This window comes from Mesoplodon densirostris, chromosome 1, assembly GCF_025265405.1.
Source record: "Mesoplodon densirostris isolate mMesDen1 chromosome 1, mMesDen1 primary haplotype, whole genome shotgun sequence".
Lineage (NCBI taxonomy): Eukaryota > Metazoa > Chordata > Mammalia > Artiodactyla > Ziphiidae > Mesoplodon > Mesoplodon densirostris.
This window is the reverse complement of record NC_082661.1, coordinates 902,881-923,182: the sequence shown is the minus strand read 5'-3', so window position 1 is coordinate 923,182 and position 20,302 is coordinate 902,881. Positions and strand designations below refer to the sequence as shown.

At 58.9% G+C, this 20,302-nt stretch overlaps 1 protein-coding gene across 5 annotated transcripts in view; it reads left to right on the top strand.

Moving 5' to 3' along the window:
* The first annotated feature begins 317 nt into the window (after positions 1–317).
* Positions 318–20,302, top strand: part of INPP5A (inositol polyphosphate-5-phosphatase A) — a 180,841-nt gene continuing 160,856 nt past the window's right edge. For all 5 annotated transcript variants that reach the window (XM_060098390.1, XM_060098388.1, XM_060098392.1 and 2 more), the window contains exon 1: positions 318–670. In XM_060098390.1, the coding sequence (XP_059954373.1) occupies positions 596–670 (75 nt within the window). In that variant the 5' untranslated portion in view covers positions 318–595. The remainder of the gene's footprint in view (positions 671–20,302) is intronic.

The following is a 20,302-nucleotide window of genomic DNA, read 5'->3' as shown; positions in this document are numbered from 1 at the left end:
CTGCGAGCGGCCCTGGCCGGCGCAGGAGCGCCCCGCGCAGGCCCCGCCCCTCAAGCCCTGCCTCGATTCCACACCCCGCCCCTCCCACACCCTCCCCTCCCCGCAGTCCCCGCCCCCGCAGTCTCACCCCGCCCACATGCCCCTCCCCTCCTCAAGTCCCCGCCCCTCCCCGCCCCTCATATCCCTGTTCCGCCCCCCTCAGGCTCTGCCCTGCCTCTCCTGTCCCCGTCCCACCTCCCGCAGGCCCCGCCCCGCAGCCTGCCCCGCCCCCTCGCGGTCCCGCCCCACCCCCGCGCTCGCCCCGCCCCCGGCCCGGGCGGGCCTCTTCTCAGCTATCGGCAGCGGCGGCGCTGCGGGAGCTCCGGCGGCCGCGATCCTAATGGCTGCGCGCGGGCCGCGGTGAGCGCGGGCGGAGAGCTACGGGCGTGGGGCTGCGGAGAGCGAGAGCGAGCGCGGCCGGACCCTGGCCAGGCCCTGCCCGACCGGCCGAACCCGCGATGCGCCCCGGGGTCGCCCCCCGGCGCAGCTGACGCCGCGGCCCGCGGAGACCCCGGCCGGTCGGCCCCGGAGAGCGGCCACCCCGGCCCAGGCCGCGATGGCGGGGAAGGCAGCTGCCCCGGGCACCGCGGTGCTGCTGGTTACGGCCAACGTGGGCTCGCTCTTCGACGACGTAAGTGCGGCGCCGGACGCGGCACCCTGGACCCCGGACCCTGAGCCCCGGGACCCCGGACTCGGGCCTGAAGCCTGGGACCCTGGGACCCTGGGACCCTGGGACCCAGAGACCCAGACACTGAGTCCTGAGCCCTGGGACCCTGGAACCGAGACACTGAAACTTGAGCCCTGGACCCAGGACCCCAGCCCTGAACCCTGGCCCTGGGCCCTGGAATCCTGGTCTCCTGGTCTCCAAGTCCCAGCCTTCACACTCCATAGGTTGAACCGGAGCCCAGTCCCTGAACCCAGGTCCCTAAACACCAGTCCTAATCCCTGTCCAAGGTTCCCAAATCCTGGCCCCCGAACCCTAGTCCGAGGGCCCCATACCCTGAAGCTGGTCCCAACCTTGGTACTGAATTTTGTCCCCAGAAGCTCAGCCCTGAATCCTGGTTCCCAAACCGTAGCCCGTGTCTCCCGAGCCCCAACCCCTGACTTCTGGCCTCTGACTCCCGACCCGACCCTCCGTGGCCCTTGCCCCTGCCCGTCTGCCTGCTTTGTCTGCAGAGCTGTCTGTGGCTGCTCGGAGGTGTAGGCACCCTCATTTTACCTTGTAACTTAGTATCTCTCTAGTTCTCAAACAAGGGGTTTCTGTTGAAAGCCCTGGAGGACTTTTATGTTTCTTGTCTGTTAAAGAGAAAGATGCAAGAAGCTTTTCAAGGCCAGAGAAAAGGATGCTGACTGCCCCAGGCCTTTACCTTCTGGGACCTCCCACCCAGGCACCCGAGGCCTTTGGGAGAAGAGTCTGCCAAGGCCCGGCACTCCCCCGGCTCCCGAGGCAGGCCGAGGCTGACCCAGTTCGGCGTTGCAGCTACCGTGCCACCCCGCTGTTGGTACTTATACTGCCAACCCAAATAAAGCAGAATGCGGCTCCAAGTGGCGTGCTTGTTTAAGAAAAAAGGGTGATGGCCCAGATGGAGCCTGAGGCAGCCTCGCACTACCCGCCCCCCTCCTCCCCCAGCTCCTCCCGCCGTGAGGGTGCGGCCACTGACCACGCAGACCACTGGTGCAAACATGACTTGCATCCCTGCCTCTTCCGAGCCTCCCTTTGCTGGCAGCGAGCATGGGTGAGATGTTTCTGTAGGCTAAGTTCATGTACAGGCGAGGTGTGATTTTATTAATCAAAGGTAGGCGCTATTTTTGTGTTTTTCTTATTTTAACTTCCAAGCGCCATGTATTATACTTCCCTGCTGGAGATGAACTGCTGGCCCTCTGACTTGGGCACAGACAGGACAACTTTATCTAGTTTCGTGATTGATCATTTTCTACAAAAGTGCCCGGTATGGGTGTGTGTCTGTATATTTAGCATTCTATTCTCGGCTTTGCAGTAACATCCACGCTAACATGGTTTTACTCAGATGATTCAGATCCGTTAGCTGTGGCTTCAAAGCCTCAGAAATGTCAGGAAAATTAAGCACGGTGGGGGCATTTCAGTCTCAAAGGGAGAAGAATTTTGCTGTGCAAACATTCTTTCCAGTAATCTTTGATTCTAAGTTATAGCATTTTTGTTGTGTTCCGACTGTATACACACAGTTCTCTCTGTGGACATTAAAGTGGATCACTTAACTTACTTTTGTTTAGCAACAGGTTCTCTCTGAGTTTTCATTTTTCTTAAAGGCTGTATGGAGTTTTGCATCTTGTTTGTATCGGGAAGGAACCTTTGTTTTGGTAAGCAGTGCACGGGTTAATTCTGCAAGGCGGCTTTTGACTTAAGGGCCAGTAGAGACATATCTGTCCTCACCCACAGCTTTCTTAATGTGTGCAGCTTGGTCTGGGGCCGTTCTTCCTCAGTGGCCTGGAAAAGCAGGGGTGGGTGTTAACCAGTCCCCTGTAGCATGGCTGGTGAAAGCAGCCGATTCTTGAGTGAAGGACATTTTAACTCCTTGGTTTATAGTAGGTTTCAGAAGAGCTGCTTGGTGACTCTGTCTTTGTGTGACATGTGCCCCTGTTGACCAACTATTCAGACGGTGGCCCGGCCTGGACAGGGATTTGTTCTTGCCCAGTTTCATCGTCTGGAAACCAAGCTCCACTGTGTGGCCAGGCCTCACAGTGTGTGGCATTGGCCTCTTCCTGGAGGGTACGGCCGAGGAGGAGGGGTCTGAGTTAGAAACAGGCTCTGCTGGGAAGGGCGGGCACTGTTGCCTTTTGTGCTCAAGTGACAGGTGATGCGTATCTGCTTCCGTAGTTTCGTGGTCTCCCCTCGCTACCTGTTCGCCATCCAGAGGCGATCCCGTTAAAGCTCTGGATGTGGACTTTCACCGTGGTTTGGCCCTGACGTCCTGAGACCCACAGGGCGTCTTGTCTGGCAGGCAGCTCTCTCCTCGTCTGCCCGCCCGGCCTGGTTGGCTCTGGGATAGTGCGGCCACTCTAGTCCCCACGCAGGCCCTCGGGTTGCTCCTTACCCTGTGATGTTACACACGAGGGGGTGGTCACTGTCCAGAGCACACTGGTTCCCAGACTTCTACCCCTTACACCCTTAGAAGGTATGGAGAGCCCCATAGAGTCCTTGGTCTCGTCGGTCATAACCACCAGTGTCTGCCAGGTCAGTGGGTAGACCCTGAGGCAAGTGGAAACTGAGACAGTTTCAGTAGCCCTCAGAAGGGTGATGTCATCGCGTGTCACAGCCCCGGAAAGCTCCGCCGTTCATGCTTGAGACAGCGGGATGGAAAGCGAGCCACGGTGCTGCACTGTTGAGGGCATAGCCGTGACCCGCCGAAGCCCTGACCTCCAGGGCCCCTGTCTGAGCTGGGGCCCGTCCCGAGCCTGCGGGGAGGGGCCTGGCCTGGCTGGGCTGCCTGGGCCCGTTCCAGGGGGCCCCCAGAGAGCCCGGAGCTCTTCCCGGCAGTCCCCAGTCGGACTGTGCTGTCCCCGCCCACCCCCTTGCTGGCAAGGGGTGGCTAGGGTTGCATACCTAATTGCTTTGCTGGAGATGGCTGGATTTTTGACAGGGGAGGTTTCTAGCTTTTGGTTCTTTACGTGGTTTTGTTGTTGTTGTTGTTTTGCTAGAAGTGAACTGAGAAGGTGGATTCTTGCAGGCTGTCGTTTCAGAACTCAGTCCCACCCTTACATGGTAAGCCTGTTTCTTGGGAAAGAGACGTAGCCAAGCGTTAGGATTCTGAGAGCACAGCTCGCTCTTGGGTGTCTGCCTGGAGGGCCGTTGTCCTGCTGCGTATTCGGAGCTAAATGTCAGTTTGGAGCTGGTTCCCTTTTTGCCGGGCCAGCTCCTGAGCAGCCCCTCTTTCCGCCTGGACCTGGGGACGGCAGCTCGCTGTGCATGCGGCTCTGGGTCGGGGGTCCACGAGCCCCTGCCCTGGACTGGGCACCTCGGGCACTTGTCCCTGTCTCTCCAGCACCATCAGTTTTGCCCTTTAGTCCCTATTCTCATCCCACCCCGAACGCTCCCTGGCCCTGTGTCCCCCTCCAGCTCCTGCGGGATGTCCTCTGTCTCCCCCGCCCCAGCCCCGTGTGTAGGGCCTCCCCCTTCCGTCCCAGGGTGCGGGGGGCCTCATGCGGGGCCGGCCTCGGGTCCGGGCCTCCTCACTTGCTCTGATGGTGTGGATGCCTCCACTTCTTTGAGGAATTTCGTTTGGTGACGGCTTCACTGAGGCGTCACTCACACGCGCGGACTTCACCGTGTAAAGTGTACAACTCCGTGGATTTTAGTGTGTTCACAGAGCTGTACGACTGTCACCGCAGCCAGTTGTAGAACTTGTTTTGTGCCTGAAAAAGAAACTCCGTATGCCATAGCCGCGCCCCGCCGCCCCCCAATTCCCTCCGTCTCCCCTGACACCCCCAGCCCCTGCTACTCACCAGTCTGCTTCCTGTCTCTGTGCATATGCCTATTCTGGATGTTTCGTGTAAGCGGAATCACGCACGCGGCCTTTTGCATCTGGTACTGTGTTTTCAGAGCTCAGCACGTCACTCCTGTTGGTGGCTGAGCGCCGTTCCACTGTATGGCTGTGCCCTGCTGTGTTTATCCAGCGCCAGGTGATGGGTATTTGGGCAGCCTGCACCTCTGGGCTGCCGTGGACATTTGCTTACAAGTCTTCGTGTGGACGTGTTTTGCTTATCCTGGGGACATTCCTGGGGTGGGGACTGCTGGGTCTGCGGTGACTCGTGTTTAACCTCTCGAGGAACTGCCCACTGTTTCCCTGCGTTGGCTCCGTTCTGTGTTCCCGCCAGCGGCGCACGAGGGTTCCGATTTCTCCACGATTTCTCCACGTGCTCCAGTGCCAGGTGTCATCTGTCTTTTCTCGAAGACTTGCATTGGGCCCCCCACCTCCCGGCCGCCTGGGGAGTTAGCATCTCTGTGTGGATGCCCAGGAGGCAGGGAGGAGACCCAGACCCAGTGAGGACTGCCTCCCTCCTCCTGCCTTTGCCTGGGAAGGTCCAGCACTTTCGGCCAGTGCCGTGAAGCAGGGGCCGGTGCTCATCAAAGACGTTCTGTGTGGATGCCCAGGAGGCAGGGAGGAGACCCAGACCCAGTGAGGACTGCCTCCCTCCTCCTGCCTTTGCCTGGGAAGGTCCAGCACTTTCGGCCAGTGCCTTGAAGCAGGGGCCGGTGCTCATCAAAGACGTTGGGTTTTCCGAATTTCGGAGGCGGCGGTTCCTCTGCTGTCCATCAGCCCCTGAAGCCCCCAAGGACTCCGCTGTGCCGGGGAGGGGTGGGGCTGAGCGGGCCAGGCCTCTTCACAGGCCCCCCTCCGGGATCTCCCGGCCCCTGTCCCATGGGGATGGCTGCGGGGGCATGGCCGCGGGGAGGTGTCTGCACATTCTTCTGGCATTACTGCCTCTGACCTGAGACCTCAGTGTCCTTTCTCTGTGGGAATTTGGTCTGTTTGCCCGAGTTGGGGACTCTCCGTAGATGGGGGCCCGCCCGTCCCGTCCCCAGGGTGGTGGGGTCAGAGGAGCCCGTGGGCTCATACTGGTGGCGTTTCAGCACTGCTTCCTCCACGCTGGGAGGCCGTGCTTGCACCCCGCACGCCTCCACGCAACCCCAACGAGCTCCTGTCAGGCCTGCCTTGGACGTGGCTGGAATTTAAACCGACGTGTGGTCATCCGTCTGGGGCCATGCCTGCCTCCTGGTCCCTCCTGCCCTCGTCCCCGATCTCTGCCGGCCCTGGATCGGCCGCGAGAGCGCGCTTCCATCTGCAGCGCTTCCTGCTTTCACTGGCTCTGGAGATGCTGAGGGAGGGTCTAGGTTACCGGTGGGGGAGGCACTTCTTAGGTTTGAAGTCTTAAATGCTGTGCGTGTCTTGAGTCCAGAGGAGGGAGCCCTGCCGGGGGACCTGCTGGACAGCCCTGGAGGATGCTGACACGGGGCGCGTTCACGTCCACTGCCCCTCAGCCCGCACCACTCCGCGAGCTCACGCTCGGGGCCCACGTCGTGAACTCCGTCAGCACGTGGACTGCGTGCCCTTCTGGGAGCAAGCGGGCGGGGGAGGAGGGCCGGCGCTGCTGCCCGCGGTCGTCTCGGGTGGGCGTCTCCTTCTGGGGGGAGAGGCCCCTGCTGGGGCTGATGCCGTGCGTGTCGGATCCGAGTCGGAAGTTACAGGACTCAGACCAGGCCTGCCTGCCCACAGCTTGCCCTTGTTTATAGAGCCCCCTGTTTGACCCGAAGGGAGGGATGCGGAAGCCGGGGAGGCTGCCTGGGGGAGGGGGCAGGGCTTGCTAAGGGACTAGGGTGGGGTGCCTCCTAAATGCTGGCCTCCTCAGTGTTTGCCCCGGTGGGCGGGCGGGCGCGCGGGCGGGAGCATCTCCTGTTGGGAGCTGAGCTTGGTCCAGGAATGGGGTCCGGTAGGTGGGGGTCAGCACAGGGCCAGGAGGCTAGTCAGGAAGGCAACGAAGGGTCTGAGCGGAGTCTCGGTCACCTGTCTGTTGTCGTTGCTCGGGACGCGGCCCTGCTCTCCCTGTGTTTATATGGGTGGGGCGGGGAGGGGGACCCTTCTGATGTGAGTGAGCTGAAGGAGGCCGATCGCAGGCCCGGGGAGGAGAGGATGTGGCGGGTGCCCCAGGTGGACACGGAGGTGACTTTCGGGTTCTCCCTTTGGTTGCTGCTCCGGGTAATCGGGGCACACGGGGCTCTCCTCTCTGAGCCTGAGAAGCGTCCAGACGTGAGCTCCTCTGCAGGCCGGGGCTGGGCGGGTCCACTCCCAGCGTGACTCTGAGCTTGTCGGAGAGCTCATCCTGACGAAGGTACCGCCGAGAATGCCATCGGGTCTCGTCTCTGGTGGCGAGCGAGGGTGAAGCAGCAGCTCGTCCGGGGTGTCTGGAGTGTGGGACCAGCACGGGGCCACCACCTGGCCGAGTGACTCCAGAGTTGGAGGGGGCGGGTAGCCTGTGGGACCCCCGTTCCTTGTGCGTCTGGGGAAGGCCGGGCACACGTGGGCCTCTGTTTGGGAGCATCCAGGCCCTTGTTTAGTCATGGTCCCTGCGTCTGCTTGGCCTCTGGTGATTAGACCTGTCTTCTAAAACTTAAATTTTGAGTTTACAAGGTTTATTTTGGGAGATGGATGTTGCCCTGGGACAGGGCATCCCCTTGGATCTGTTGCGCTGCGGGGGGCGGGGGACAGTGTGGAGGGCTCACGGCTCCATCGTAGGAGGAGGTGAGCAGGGTGAGCCGGGCTGGAGCAGCGAGGTCCGTGGAGGTGTGGCGCGCGCTGCGCACACCTGACCTGAGATGCCCCAGGAGGCGGCTCAGCCTGCACAGCTGTCAGAATCTGAGGATCTGGAGAGGTCAGGGAGGGACCAGCCTTGCCCCATGGCTGGTCTTGGTGCTCGCACACAGCAGGGGGTTTCTTGGGCTGACGCTGTGCCTTGACAGTCAGGAAGCACACTGGTGCCGACCAGGCTCAAGGAGTTTTGGTTTTCCCTTGAGTAAGAATAAGTCAGCTCCATTTCTGGAAGCACGGCTGTGGGGTCATGATGGGTCATCGTGACCTTAGGCCCTGTTTTCCTGGTCCTTTGCTGAGCAGAACGCCCCGAGCTCTGGCCCCGTCTGAACTACCCGGGACACCTCTTGGGTCTCCGGGCACTGCACAGCCCACGCTGAGTCTTCCTCCCTCTTCGTGTGCATCCTGGCCTGGTCACTTCATGTCGTGCTGGCCTTCCCGGCTCATCCGGCCTGCAAGCACGGGAGCTGGTGTCTGGGGCTGCATCCTGGAGGTCGGGGGCCCCCGTGTCCCCGCCTTGGCAGAGTCTGGCCACGGCCCTGCTTTCAAGACAGCCCTCAGACAGCCCTCCTTTTCTGCCCCACCTCTCGGGGCCTCTGAATGATGAGCAGTTGTTCTAGGAACTGAAAGGGCTTTGAAAGCAGAAGGCCCGGCTTGGGCCTGGGTCTCGGAGGAGGGCAGCTCCACCTTTAGTGCCCGTGCAAGGCGGCGCACTCCAGGGTCTGCGGGGACGAGCGGGGACGCAGGACAGCTCCGCCTCTGTGCACATGTGATGGGGCGTGTGATTCAGCCCCTTACGGCCATTTGCGCGTCAGGGAGTGCGGAATGACAGCGGCACACTGGCCGCAGCGGGGCAGGGAGGGGATGGATGCCCTGGCAGTCGTGAGGCACCTGTGCTGGCTGGGCCCCGTCCTCTCCTTCCCCACAAGGCCTCCGTGGGCGGCAGTCTTGTCCTCACCTGTGTCCAGGGCTGAGCTGCGCTCGGGCTGCTGAGCCGGTCTGTCCCGGCTGCTCCCCGCCTGGGGTCCTGACGTGTGGCTCCTGCCCTCGCCTCCCACGAGCACCTGCAGCTATTCCGGTCCCCGCTGCCCGGACGGAACACGCATCTCCGTGCTTTGGCCTAAGCCCCTCTTTTCCCACGAGCCCCCCAGCCCCCGGGAAGGCAGGATCGCACCTCCCTCCCGGCGCAGGTCACCGTGCCCAGCTCTGCCGCCTTGTCCGCCCCACATCCCTTCCCCACCTCCAGTAATTACAAGCTTTGGGCTTTTGTCATGTTTTATTACATTCAGTTGTGCTGGCCTCTGACCAGCAGTGCAGGGGCGGGATTTGGGGCTCTGCCCTGATGAGCGCAGGGGCAGAGCGGACATGGCTGTAGGGAACCGGAGTTGCTGCCAGCCTGCTGGGTTGCTGGACCCCCCTGTCAGAGCTGGGTGGGGGCTGAGTTGGGAAAGGCGCGTGCCCCACTGGCCTGGCACCTCGCGGGCACCGGGGGCCAGTGTTAGAGCCGCTCTCGGTGGTCGGTGGACAGGTCTGTGGATGCCTGGGCTCCGGCTGGTGTTTCCTTCTCGCTGGGACGGTCTGGTGGAGGCATGATTCGCACCTCGCACGGCTCACCCCGCGTAAGTGTGCGCTTCGATGGTCTTCAGAGAATATTTGCCACTGCTCAGCTGTCACCATGGTCCAGCTTGAAACACTGCCCTCCTGGCCTTCTGCAGAGCTCGGCCCCAGCCCCTGGGCTGCTCCCCCCTCCACCTGCTGTCACCGCGGATCCCACAGCACCGACAGTCCGTGGCCCTCGTGGTGCTTCTCCTGCTGAGCGCTCTTGTGTGGGTGCACCGGCAGCGGACTCGGGGTTGTTCCCGGCTGGGCTGCTGCACGTGGCAGGGTGCAGCCTCTGGGTGCCAGGGCTGGTCGTGTGGCGGGTGAACGTTTACTCTTTCTGGGCACCGCTCACCTGCTGTCAGAGCGGCGGCTCCACTTCACGCCTCTGGCTGCGTGGACTCCAGCTAAGTGTGCTCCGGCCCCTCCACGCCGGGCCACACCTGCTGCCGTCCCTTTGATGGTGGGTGTGGGCGGAATGTCCTTATGGTCGTCATTGGCATTTTCTGGCCTCTGCTTCTGAACAGTAGGCCTCCCGCTCAGATGGACAGTTTGCCATATTTGTGACAGTTTTTGGCAAACTGTTGACTGGGCTGACAGGGGTGGCTCCTTGGGGCTGTCGCCCTTCTCACTTCCTGGGGGGGGACAGAGGGTGCCAGAATCCCCCCCAAGAGGCCTGCTTTGCCCAGGCAGAAGGGGGCTGTGGTCATGGCGCACCTCTGAGCACAGTTATGCGGGGGAGGCGGGGTGAGGATGCAGGTGCGGGGCCGCCGTACGGCGGAGCCCGGTGTGGATGGTGGGACGGCATGTCTCCCCGCAGGGCTGGCGTGCTGGCCGAGTCCCACGCCCTCCCTGGAGGGTGCTGATTAGTCTGTTCGAGGGGGCAGTGTGGCGAGGGCTCCCTGGAGGGGACGCGGGTGTTCTTCTCCCTGCCCACTGTCCCCGGACGCGGGGGACACCACCCCAGGTTAGGGGCAGAGCGTGCCTCTCCCAGGGGAATTCTCTTCTCCCAGCCCCTGAGGTGTGATGGCCCATCTGGGGGGCTGTCCTCCCCCCACCCTTTGCCTTTCTCCCCCGGCTGAGTGGCTGTTAAGCCCAGTACAGGTCTCGGAACGTCTCCGATAGGCCTGCTGGTGCATCGCCTGCCACCTGCCGGGCTGCCATCCCTTGGGGCCCTCACCTGGGCAGCGGGCATGCTCTCAGGTGGAGCATCTCCGTGAAGCTGCCCAAGATCGCCTGCCTGTGGCACAGAAGCCCAGCCCTGCAGGTGCGTCGCCTCCCGGCAGGCACGTGGCTGTCCTGGTCTGGGCTCGAGGTCCGGTGAGGACGGTGCCTCCGCAGGACGGTGCGGGTGGGTGTCAGGTGCCAGTGTTTCCAGCCACTTCATGGTAGAAGAGCAAGAGGCGCCACTTTGGCCTGTTCCTCCTTTAGGGAAAACCTTGTGTGACTGCAGAGGTGACAGGTCTTCAGGCTCTGAGAGGCCTGTCCCCAGCCTGGCCTGGCCTCCTGCCGTCTGTGTCACACCTGGTGGTCGTTTCTTTGCAGCTGGACTTCATGGAGGCCTTTGGGGGTGCACCTCCCCTTGCTGGGGCCTGGCTGTCCTTTGGGGGCAGGGGGGCGTGTGCTCAGGGCCCACCTGCAAGGGGCTGCACTGGGGTCCACTTGGACCAGTGGCTTAGTTAGCTACACTGCCCGTTAGTCCTGGGGTCCTGAGGACGAGTTGGGGGCAGCTGCCCCGACCCCAGCACGGACCCAAGCTCCGAGCACCCTGCCGTGCCTACGTGGGCTTCGGGGCGGCTGTCAGTGGTAGGATGTTGAGTAGAGAGTTGGGCGGGGGGGGGGGCCTCTGGCCACGCGGGTGAGCCTGTGTGTGTGAAACAGACCTGGGTCGAGGGTTCCGTGCTTTGAAAACCATCACGTGGCACCCTCTGCAGCATCCCCGGGAGCCGTTGCCCTGAGAGGCCGCCGCAAAGGCTTAGGAGCGGACAGACCCGCCTGTCCTAGTTTGCCTGACGATGCCCCGGGTGCTTTCAAGTCCTGTACCTATTCTGGCTCCCAGGGCTTCATTGGGGTGTCCTGGGGGCACTTACTTTGTCCAGTTCAGGGCAGAGCACGCTCTATGTTCGATACATTGTAATTCGGGGTGATGTGGGCTTTACTTTCAGTTGGATTCGTTCTGTTAAGAATGACATCTGTCCAAGTAACAAACAAATTTGTGGGGACATGTGTTTTGCTTTTATTTTCTCCTTCATCACTGTGACGGTTTTTCAGATCTGTTGCAACTTCCTGTTTTTGCTGTAGCACGACCGCTCCCCTCGCCGCTGCGTCCAGGCGGGGCGCGCTGTGTGCGGTCCAGGCGGGAGGTGGCAGGCTGGGCCGTGAGGGGCGAGGGTCGTGGTTAGTAGTGGCGCTGACAGACGTGGGTGAGCGGCCAGAGCTGACCAGCACGGGAACCAAAGCAGGGCCCGGGGGCCCATCTGGGGGCTGTCTCACCGGGGCAGGCGGCGTCTCACCTCAGCTGCTGAACCCCTGCTCCCAGGACTCCAGCCTGACATACGGGGCCCAGGGGACGCTTGGTGCTTTGGGGGCGCGTTCGGGCTCCCAGGTTCCATGGGGTTCTGCTGCGTCCCCGGGTTCAGCCTCGGCCGAGATTGCAGGCGCACGGTGACACGGGGACCAGGAGGGCTTGTCTTTAAGGGCTCCTAGTAGTGCGGCCCCAGGGGCCACGGGCTCCCGAGTCTCTCCAGGGCTGGGCCCTCTTCCAGGGGCTGGAGCCTCCCGTCCCCACGCCGCGCTCCCGCCAGCCCCACCGCCAGGCCCGTCTGGGGCGTCCTCTGAACTGGTGGGCGCGGCGGCCAAGCGCTGGGAGCCTCTCCGAGGCCCCTCGCGTGGCGGGCTGTTCCCTGGCCCCACACCTCCCGCGCCTTCCCTGTCCGTCCTGGACCGAGACAGGAGGAGGGGTTGGTGGGAAGCGGCCCTGAGTCCGCAGCTCAGGGAGAGGCCCAGGCTGGAGAGCAGCTGAGGTCACGGGCAGGTGGAGGCCCGGAGAGGTGAGGAGGGTGAGCAGGGCCCCGGGAGGGGCGTTTTGGGAGCTCGAGGAGGAGTATTTCGAGAAGGGCATGCTGGGGGTCTGAGGCGCGGGGCCCGGGCGGCCCCAGGAGCCGACAGGTCCGACTGCGCGTAGCCTGAGGCGCCTGCCCGTCACCAGGGCTTCGCCCTCTGGGGCACGGCGCCTCTGTCCTGGCCGTCCAGGGACGGGCACAGCCCACCTTCAGGGCACAGGGGACCTTGCACCAGGCCGCCTGGCTCACGGCTTGTCCAGCAGCTGAGCGGAAGCAGGAGGTGACCAGGGATCTGGCTGGTGACTCGGGGTGGCTTAGGACGCCCAGAGGTGCCCTGAGCACAGAGAGCACGGAGGACCCCCCGGGGCGAGAAGCAGGGGCCGGGCCTGACGGCTTTGGGAGAACTAAGGAAGGGGGGCCTTTGGGGCCACAGTGGGGCAGGAGCAGTGGCAGGAAACGGGGAGCTGGGTGTGCTGGAGGAGCCACGTGGCCGGCGTGGGTGGCGAGCGGCGGAAGCCTGGCGCTGCAGGCTGAGAGGCCGTGTGCCTCTGATTGTGCAGGAGCCCCTGTTTCTGTCGTGCACGGGGGACGCGGCTGGTGACGCAGCTTCTGCAGCCGCGGGGGGAGGCCCTGAGGTGCGGGTGCTGCCCGCCCCCCCTTCTCCTGCACGGGCCTTGGGTGCGGACAGTCGGCTCCTCCTCCAGGGAGCTGCCTGGGACCTGTCTGTATTTCTTAACGACTGATAAGTGAGTCAGTCCGGAAAGGGAAGAAGGGGGAACTCGGGGCCGGGCCCAGCCGGGAGGGTGAGCAGCTCTGAGCCACTCAGGGAGATGCAGCCAGAGGTTATTGGCGCCCCCGAGGTGCGCCCCGAGGTGTACGGGAGGGGCCGTGGAGGACGGGGTCCGTCAGGAAAGGCGCTTGAGGGACCCGGGACGGCAAAGCGGAAGCACCGACGTGTGTGCTTTCCATTGCTGTTTTTCCAGTACAATAAAACTCCGCTCAGAAATGTAAAAATTTATGCTAGTTCCTAGGAGAAAATTGACCTCTCTGAACCTTGATAACCTTGGTCATTTTAGTTCCCTCTAATGAGAAAGATTGTGTGGTGTGACCCACAAAGGCTCTGAAATGTCTCCTCTGTATTCTGCACGGTGTTGCCTTCAACGCTACCAACCCGGACAGACCGCAGAATGATTTCAGCGTTTTGTGGCAGTGGCTGCATTCTGAACCTGTGCCGTGTGAAAACAAAGTTCTAACTTTGTTCTGTCAGAGAATGGACACCCCCTTACTGCTGGGTGGAGCCGCCTGGGGGTCTGCGGGAGCCTCTGGTGCCCAGCGGGCTGCGGAACTGGGCACCCGTGCTGGGCCTGCTCCCTCGGGAAGGAGGGGGGCACCCGGGCCCAGACACCTGTCGCGGCGTCCGTGTGTTCTGGGGTGCAGAGCTTGGGGCGGAGGCACTCCCAGGCCGGCCCTTCCTGTTGCAGGTGGGCCGTCGAGTCCCTGTGCTGAAGTCACAAAGCGCTAGGGTCCTGGGGCACTCCCGCCGCTCCCACCCTGCGCTGCGTCCCCTCTCGATGTCACGCCCCTTCCTTGGCGTTGTAGCTGCCGTGGGATCCGCTCTCCCACACACAGCGCACTGCCTTCGCACGGGGACCCCGAGGGCCAGTGAGCGCCCGTTTCCTGCGGTCACAGTGCCGAGCCCCCGGCGTCTGGAGGGCCCGGCCCACGGGCTGGTGTGAGCCGCCGTCCTGCACGCCTGGGCAGTGTCACGTGCCTGCGTGTCATGTCCACCCCACGCACACGTGCGTGCACGTCCCACACATGCACGTGCACCCACGCCTCCAGTGATGTGGGGACGCCTGGTAATCACATCACACCAGCTGTTGGCTCTGTCAGATGGGTATGACATGGAGTCTGTTATCATTTACTTTGTTACCCTGGTTGCTTGTAGTATCATTTTTGAGCCTTTTTCCTTGGATTTTCCAGGATCTCTGTTTTAGAATTATGTAGCTCCTATGGATCTTGTATCTAAATTATTGATAGAGTTATTTGGACAGGGAGGTGATCATAGGGTCTGTAGAATAGCTACTGTCCTTTTTGTTACTGACACTGTTATTTGGGGTCATTTATCTCCTCAGGGCTGCGATTACACAGAAGCCCAGGGAGGTCTGTCTGTATAGGACTCTTGACTGCAATTTCTTTCCTGTATCTCATGTTGTGTTCACGAAATTTTGCAGCTTTCTTGTGTTGTTTCTTCCCTGTGCCGTGATACTGTTTGAAAGTCCCCGACCAGAGACTTGGTCAGTCTACCCGCCTAAAAGCACTCGGAGTTCCCGAGCGATCCTCCTCACTTGGTCCAAGGGCATCTCTCTGTTTCCTGCCGTGGGTGACTTCCTTGGACCTGAGACTTGGGCAGCCTCCGGCAGTGCGGTTGGGACCTGCTGATGAAGTAGGAGTCTCTGTATCTGGCCGGGGGCAGATGAGTGCGCTTGGAGCAGGTAAACTTAGGGACGAGTGTCGGCCCTGGGAGCAGCCCCTCCGCAGGAGAAGCCCTTTTTCCTGCTGTCCCCCAGCACCAGCCATGAGTGGCCCCGGTGCTGTGGGTGGAGGATTCCAGGCTCCTGGAAGCTCCTTAGCTTGAATGAGAGACTGCAGAGATCTGAAGACAACGGCCATTTGTCATTTTGGGGCTTAGTTTGCTCCTTTTGTGTAGAGCTGAGTAGATTTGTCTCTTTTGGCTCTTTCCCGAGTTGCTGTGACTGTGGGGTGGCAGGGGCCCCACCGGGGGCCTGCAGGCCCGCTGTTTGTCAGCCTTGGGTTGTGATGGTCCTGAGGTCAGACCGCATCCAAGTTAAAAGGTGAGGGAGAGCGAGTCTGGCCTGCAGTGGGCGAGGGCCACCTGGGGCTCCGTGTCAGTCTTCTGTCTGACACGGGTGGCTCAGTGCAGGGTCACAACCTCAAATGGGCTTTTTACCCCGGGTGTCTGTCACAGCATGGAAGCCACTGCCCCCGCTGCCCTCCTGGTCCCCCGCGGCCTGGCTGGTGGGGTGCCCGGCTGAGCCCTCTGAGATGGGCCTCCATCCTCTCCTGCTTCAGTCACTGCTTTCCCAGGGAGCCTGTTACTGTGAAAGTGAGCAGGTCCTCCCCCACGATGAGTCACACAATAAGGGGTGACTGAACATAAATGTGACAACCAAGACTTTTTAGCTTCTAGAAAAAGCAGCCTGGTTGCCAGACGACGAGTTTCTGCAGGGCGGGCAGGGGACTTCAGAGGTCCCCTTCCATGGACGGTCCTTCCTGCCCCCCACCCGTGCGTCCTGCTCTGCCCCGCGAGGCTCTCGCTCCACGGAGAGGGTTAGCGCCCTGATCGGGATGGTCCCATGGTGCCCACCAGTTCGGATCTCCTGCCTGGACCCTGAGCCCAGCGTGGCGCATGCGCCTGAGGTCGCCGTCGCCGTCCTTCCTCTGCTCTGGAGACCCGAGTCCCTGTCGGGCTGGCTGCCTTTGGAGGGCGGGGGCTTGGCTCCAGTGCCGGGGAGTGTTTGGTGAGGAATCCCTTTGCTCTTCTCTCCACGGGGGTGGGGAGGGGGGCGAGCACAGCCCACGTCACTGCCTTTTCACCCACTTCGCCGCGGTTGACGTGCCTTGACTCGAGCTCCTGGACTGTTCAGAGGCAGATCGGGACCCGGGTGGCGCGTCCCCGCAGCTCGGCGCCCTCTGTCGGCAGAGCTTCTGGGCACTCGCTGGCTCTAGCACGGGTCCAGCCCCACCAGGGCCCCGGCCGGGGCTCTGCCTGCCCCTGCGGGCGCCCCACGTCCAGGAGGCACCAGGACCCGTGGACTTGTGGCCTCGTGGGAACCAGTCATCTCAGCGTCCCCGACGGGAGGCCTCTCGCCGCTGTGCCCAACAGCCCCCTCCAGCCCGAGGCGGCCTCCGCCGGGAGCCTCCCAGCTCCGCCCGGACCCCTGAGCTGGCCTCTCCCCGTCTCAGGGTCCCTGATGAGGACCTGATGAGGTGCTGCTGGGCCAGGTGGGTGGCGGGGGGAGTCCCACCTGGCTTCGGAGGAAAGCTGGCTCACCACGGGTGGGGTGCTGTGCTCAGCCTTTGTGCGCGCTGTCAGGTGGGTGACACGCAGCTCCCTCCCGCATCTGCCCTGAGGCCTGGGCTCCAATCCGGCCTCGGCCCCCCGACTGCAGCACCCCACGTTGTAAAGGGTTCCCACGGTGGAGGATGAGGTATTCCGTTTGGAGGGCTGTATTGGCTGCATTTATTATTGTTGTTATTATTATTTAAAAGTTGAGGCAAAATTCAGGTACCGTAAGGTTCACCCTTTTTGTGCATACAGTTCAGTGTTTTAATATATTCTCAAGGTTGGGCAACCATCACCACTAACTGCAGAATTTTTTCGTCACCCCTAAAAGAAACCCAGTTCCCCTTAGCAGTCACTCCCCATTTCTCCCTCCCCCCAACCCTGGCCACCACTAGTCTACTCTGTGTCTATGAATTGGCCTTTTCTGGACGTCTCATATACATGGAATCAGACAACAGGCCTGACTTCTTTTTCTTGTCAGGTGTTCAAGGCCTATCCACGTCATACGTGTATCAGCACCTCACCCCATTTAATGACTGAGCGCTGCTTCATTGTACGCCAGACCGCGCTTTGTCCATTCAGCAGTTGATGGACATTTATTTGGCTTTTATGAATAGTGTTGCTATGAACGTTTGTGTACACGTTTTTGTGTGAACATGTTTTTAATGCCCTTGGGCATATATCTAGGCATGGAACTGCTGAGTCATATGATAACTCCATGTATAACTTCTCGAGGAGCTGCCAGACTGTTTTCCAAAGTGTCTGTACCATTTTGAATTCCTACCAGCAATGCACAGGGCTCCGATTTTTCCACATCCAAAACAACCATTGTTATTGTTCATCTCTTTGAGTCTAGCTGTCCTGGTGGGTGTGAAGTGGCGTTGTTTTGCGTTTCCCTGATGACTGACGATAGATATCGAGTGTTCCCTCCATGTGCGTATTAGGTATTTGTATATCTACTTTGGAAAAATGTTTATCTACTTAAATCTTTTGCCTGGTTTAAAATTTTTTTAAATTGTTGAATTTTTCTTTATATATTCTGGATACTAGATTCTTATCATAAATATGATTTGCAAATATTTTTTCCTGTTCTTTGTGCTGTTTTTTCACAACCTTGATGGTATCCTTTGAAGCACAAACGTTTAAAATTTCGATGAAGTCCAATTTATCTGTTTTTTTCTTGGGTTGCTTGTGCTTCACATTGTCACATCTAAGAAACCATTGCCAACCCTCTTGCACTGTTGGTGAGAATGTAAACTGGTACAGCCACTATGGGGAACAGAATGGAGGTTCCTCCAAAAATTAAAAATACAACTACCATGTGATCCTGCAATCCCACTCCTGGGCATGTGTCCAGAAAAGACAGAAACTCTAATTTGAAAAGATACATGCACTCCTATATTCATAGCAGCACTATTAACAATAGCCGAGACCTGGAAACAACCTAAATGTCCATTGACAGATGAATGGATAGAGAAGATGTGGCACATCTACACAATGGAGTATTACTCAGCCATAAAGAAGAATGAAATAACGCCATTTGCAGCAACATGAATGGACCTAGAGATAATCATACTAAGTGAAGTAAGTCAGACAGGGAAAGACAAATATCATATGATATCACTTATATGTGGAATCTAAAAAAATGATACAAATAAACTTATTTACAAAACGGAAATAGACTTATAGACACAGAAAACAAACTTATGGTTACAAAGGGGGAATGGGGGGAGGGATAACTTGGGAATTTGGGATTAACAGATACACACTACTATGTATAAAACACATAAACAGGGCTTCCCTGGTGGCGCAGTGGTTGAGAGTCCTCCTGCTGATGCAGGGGACACGGGTTCGTGCCCCGGTCCGGGAAAATCCCACATGCCGCTGAGTGGCTGGGCCCATGAGCCATGGCCGCTGAGCTTGCGCATCTGGAGCCTGTGCTCCGCAACGGGAGAGACCACAGCAGTGAGAGGCCCGTGTACTGCAAAAAAAAAAAAAACAACAACACATAAACAACAAGGTCCTGCTGTATAGCACAGGGAACTGTATTCAATATCTTGTAACAAACTGTAATGGAAAAGAACATGAAAAAGAATATATATATGTATGTATGTGTGTGTATATATATATGTATATATATATATGTGTACATATATTTATATATACACACACGTATATGATGGAATCACTTTGCTATACACCTGAAACAATGTAAATCAAATATACTTCAATTAAAAAAATACCAATAAAGATGTATTAAAAAAATACACAGAGGGAAAAAAAAGAGAGACAGCAAAGAAAACAGAAACCATTACGTATCCAAGGTCACAAAGACCCCGTCTTTTCTTCTAAGGCTTATAGTTTCAGCTCTTCAATCCCTTTCCTTGATCCATCTTGAATTAATTTTTACATATGGTGTGAGGTAGGGCTGCTCCCTCATTCCTTTGCATGTGCATATCTAGCTGCCCCAGCACCGTTAGTTTGAAAGACTAGTCTTCTCCGTTGAGTTGCCTTCTTGAAGATTAATTGATCACAGATACATAGATTATTTTCCTGGACTCTCAATTCTGCTTTCTTCATCTGTATCTGTCCCTGTGCCAGGACCACAGAGTCTTGATAACTGTAGTTTGTAGTAAGTTTTTTTTTTTTTTGCGGTATGCGGGCCTCTCCCCGTTGTGGCCTCTCCCATTGCGGAGCACAGGCTCCGGACGCGCAGGCTCAGTGGCCATGGCGCACGGGCCCAGCCGCTCCGCGGCATGTGGGATCTTCGCGGACCAGGGCACGAATCCGTGTCCCTTGCATCGGCAGCTGGACTCTCACCCACTGCGCCGCCAAGGAAGCCCTGTAGTAAGTTTTGAAATAGGGAAGTGTGAGTCCTCCAACTTTGTAGTTCTTTTTCAAGCTTCTTTTGTCTGTTCTGGGCGTCTTCCATTTCCACATGAATTCTAGGATTAGCTTGTCACTTGACACAGAAGAGGCAGCTGGAATTTTGATGAGGATGGCATTGAATCTGTAGATTGCTTTGGGGAGCATTGCCATCTTAACGTTATGTCTTGCTGTCCATGGACCCAGGATGTCTTTCCATTTATTGAGGTCTCTTTAATTTCTTCCAGTGATGTTTATACTTTTCAGGACCAGTCTTACACTCTTTTGTTTAACCTGTTCCTAATCTTTTTGCTTGTAATTAGGTCTGCCCGGATTTCCTGTTTTTTTCTGAGTTGGTTTCAGAGTTTGTCTTTCTGGGAATTGTCATCTCGTGTAGGTCACCAGTTTGTTGGCAGACCTTTGTTCATCGTACTCCCTTGTGATCCTTTTTATTTCTGTAGGGTTGGTAGTACTATTCTCTCTTTCATTTCCTATTTTAATAATTTGAGTCCTCTGACTTTTGTCAGTGTAGCTAAGGATTTGTCAATGTCACTGATCTTTTTAAAGGACCAACTCTTGGTTCCATGGACTTCTCTCTGTTGTTTTTGTGTTCTTTGCGTTGGCTGCGTTTCGGGTTAGAAGCCTATCTTGGAAGTCTCGTTGCTGCCGTGGCTCCTGGGGAGGAATCCGTTCTCTCCTTCTGTCTTGCCTTTGCCTTGTGTGTGGCCGACACTGAGCCATCCTCTACTTGTTCCTGAGGCAAGTGGCTGCCCTTCTCCTGAGCCGCTTGTGGTGGCCACAGGTGGCATGTGGCTCTGACTTTGGGTCCTCTTCCCATGCGACAAGCTTCGGGGAAGTTTTCCTCTGTGGCCGGGCGAGGTGGCCCTCACTGCAGGTTCATTGGCTTTGCCTGTTGCTTGAATGAATGCAAAGTAAGCACGAGTCTGCTTCCAGCCAGGTGCCCCTCTGGGCACTCTGGCGTCCCTGGGCCCCGTGCCGGCAGCTCCGAGACCCAGAGGGTCGTCATGGATGCACACGCTCCCTTCTGCGTGCGGACTCTCCTCGCCGACGTAGGAAGGCGCAGCGCGTGCCTGGGGTTGTCTGCAGCCAGCCTCCCGCTGGCCCGCGGAGGCCACGGACCGAGAGGAGCCCGCACAGTGCGAGCTTGGTTCACCTACCTGATTCCAGAGGATGACCCTGCAGTCGGCCCTGGTCCCCAGGGAGTGTGGACACTTCCTGACTCAGGGGCAGTTTTCTAGAGCCCATTAGGACCAGAGGTGGCCGTGAACCCCGCTGTCCTTCCCCCGTGT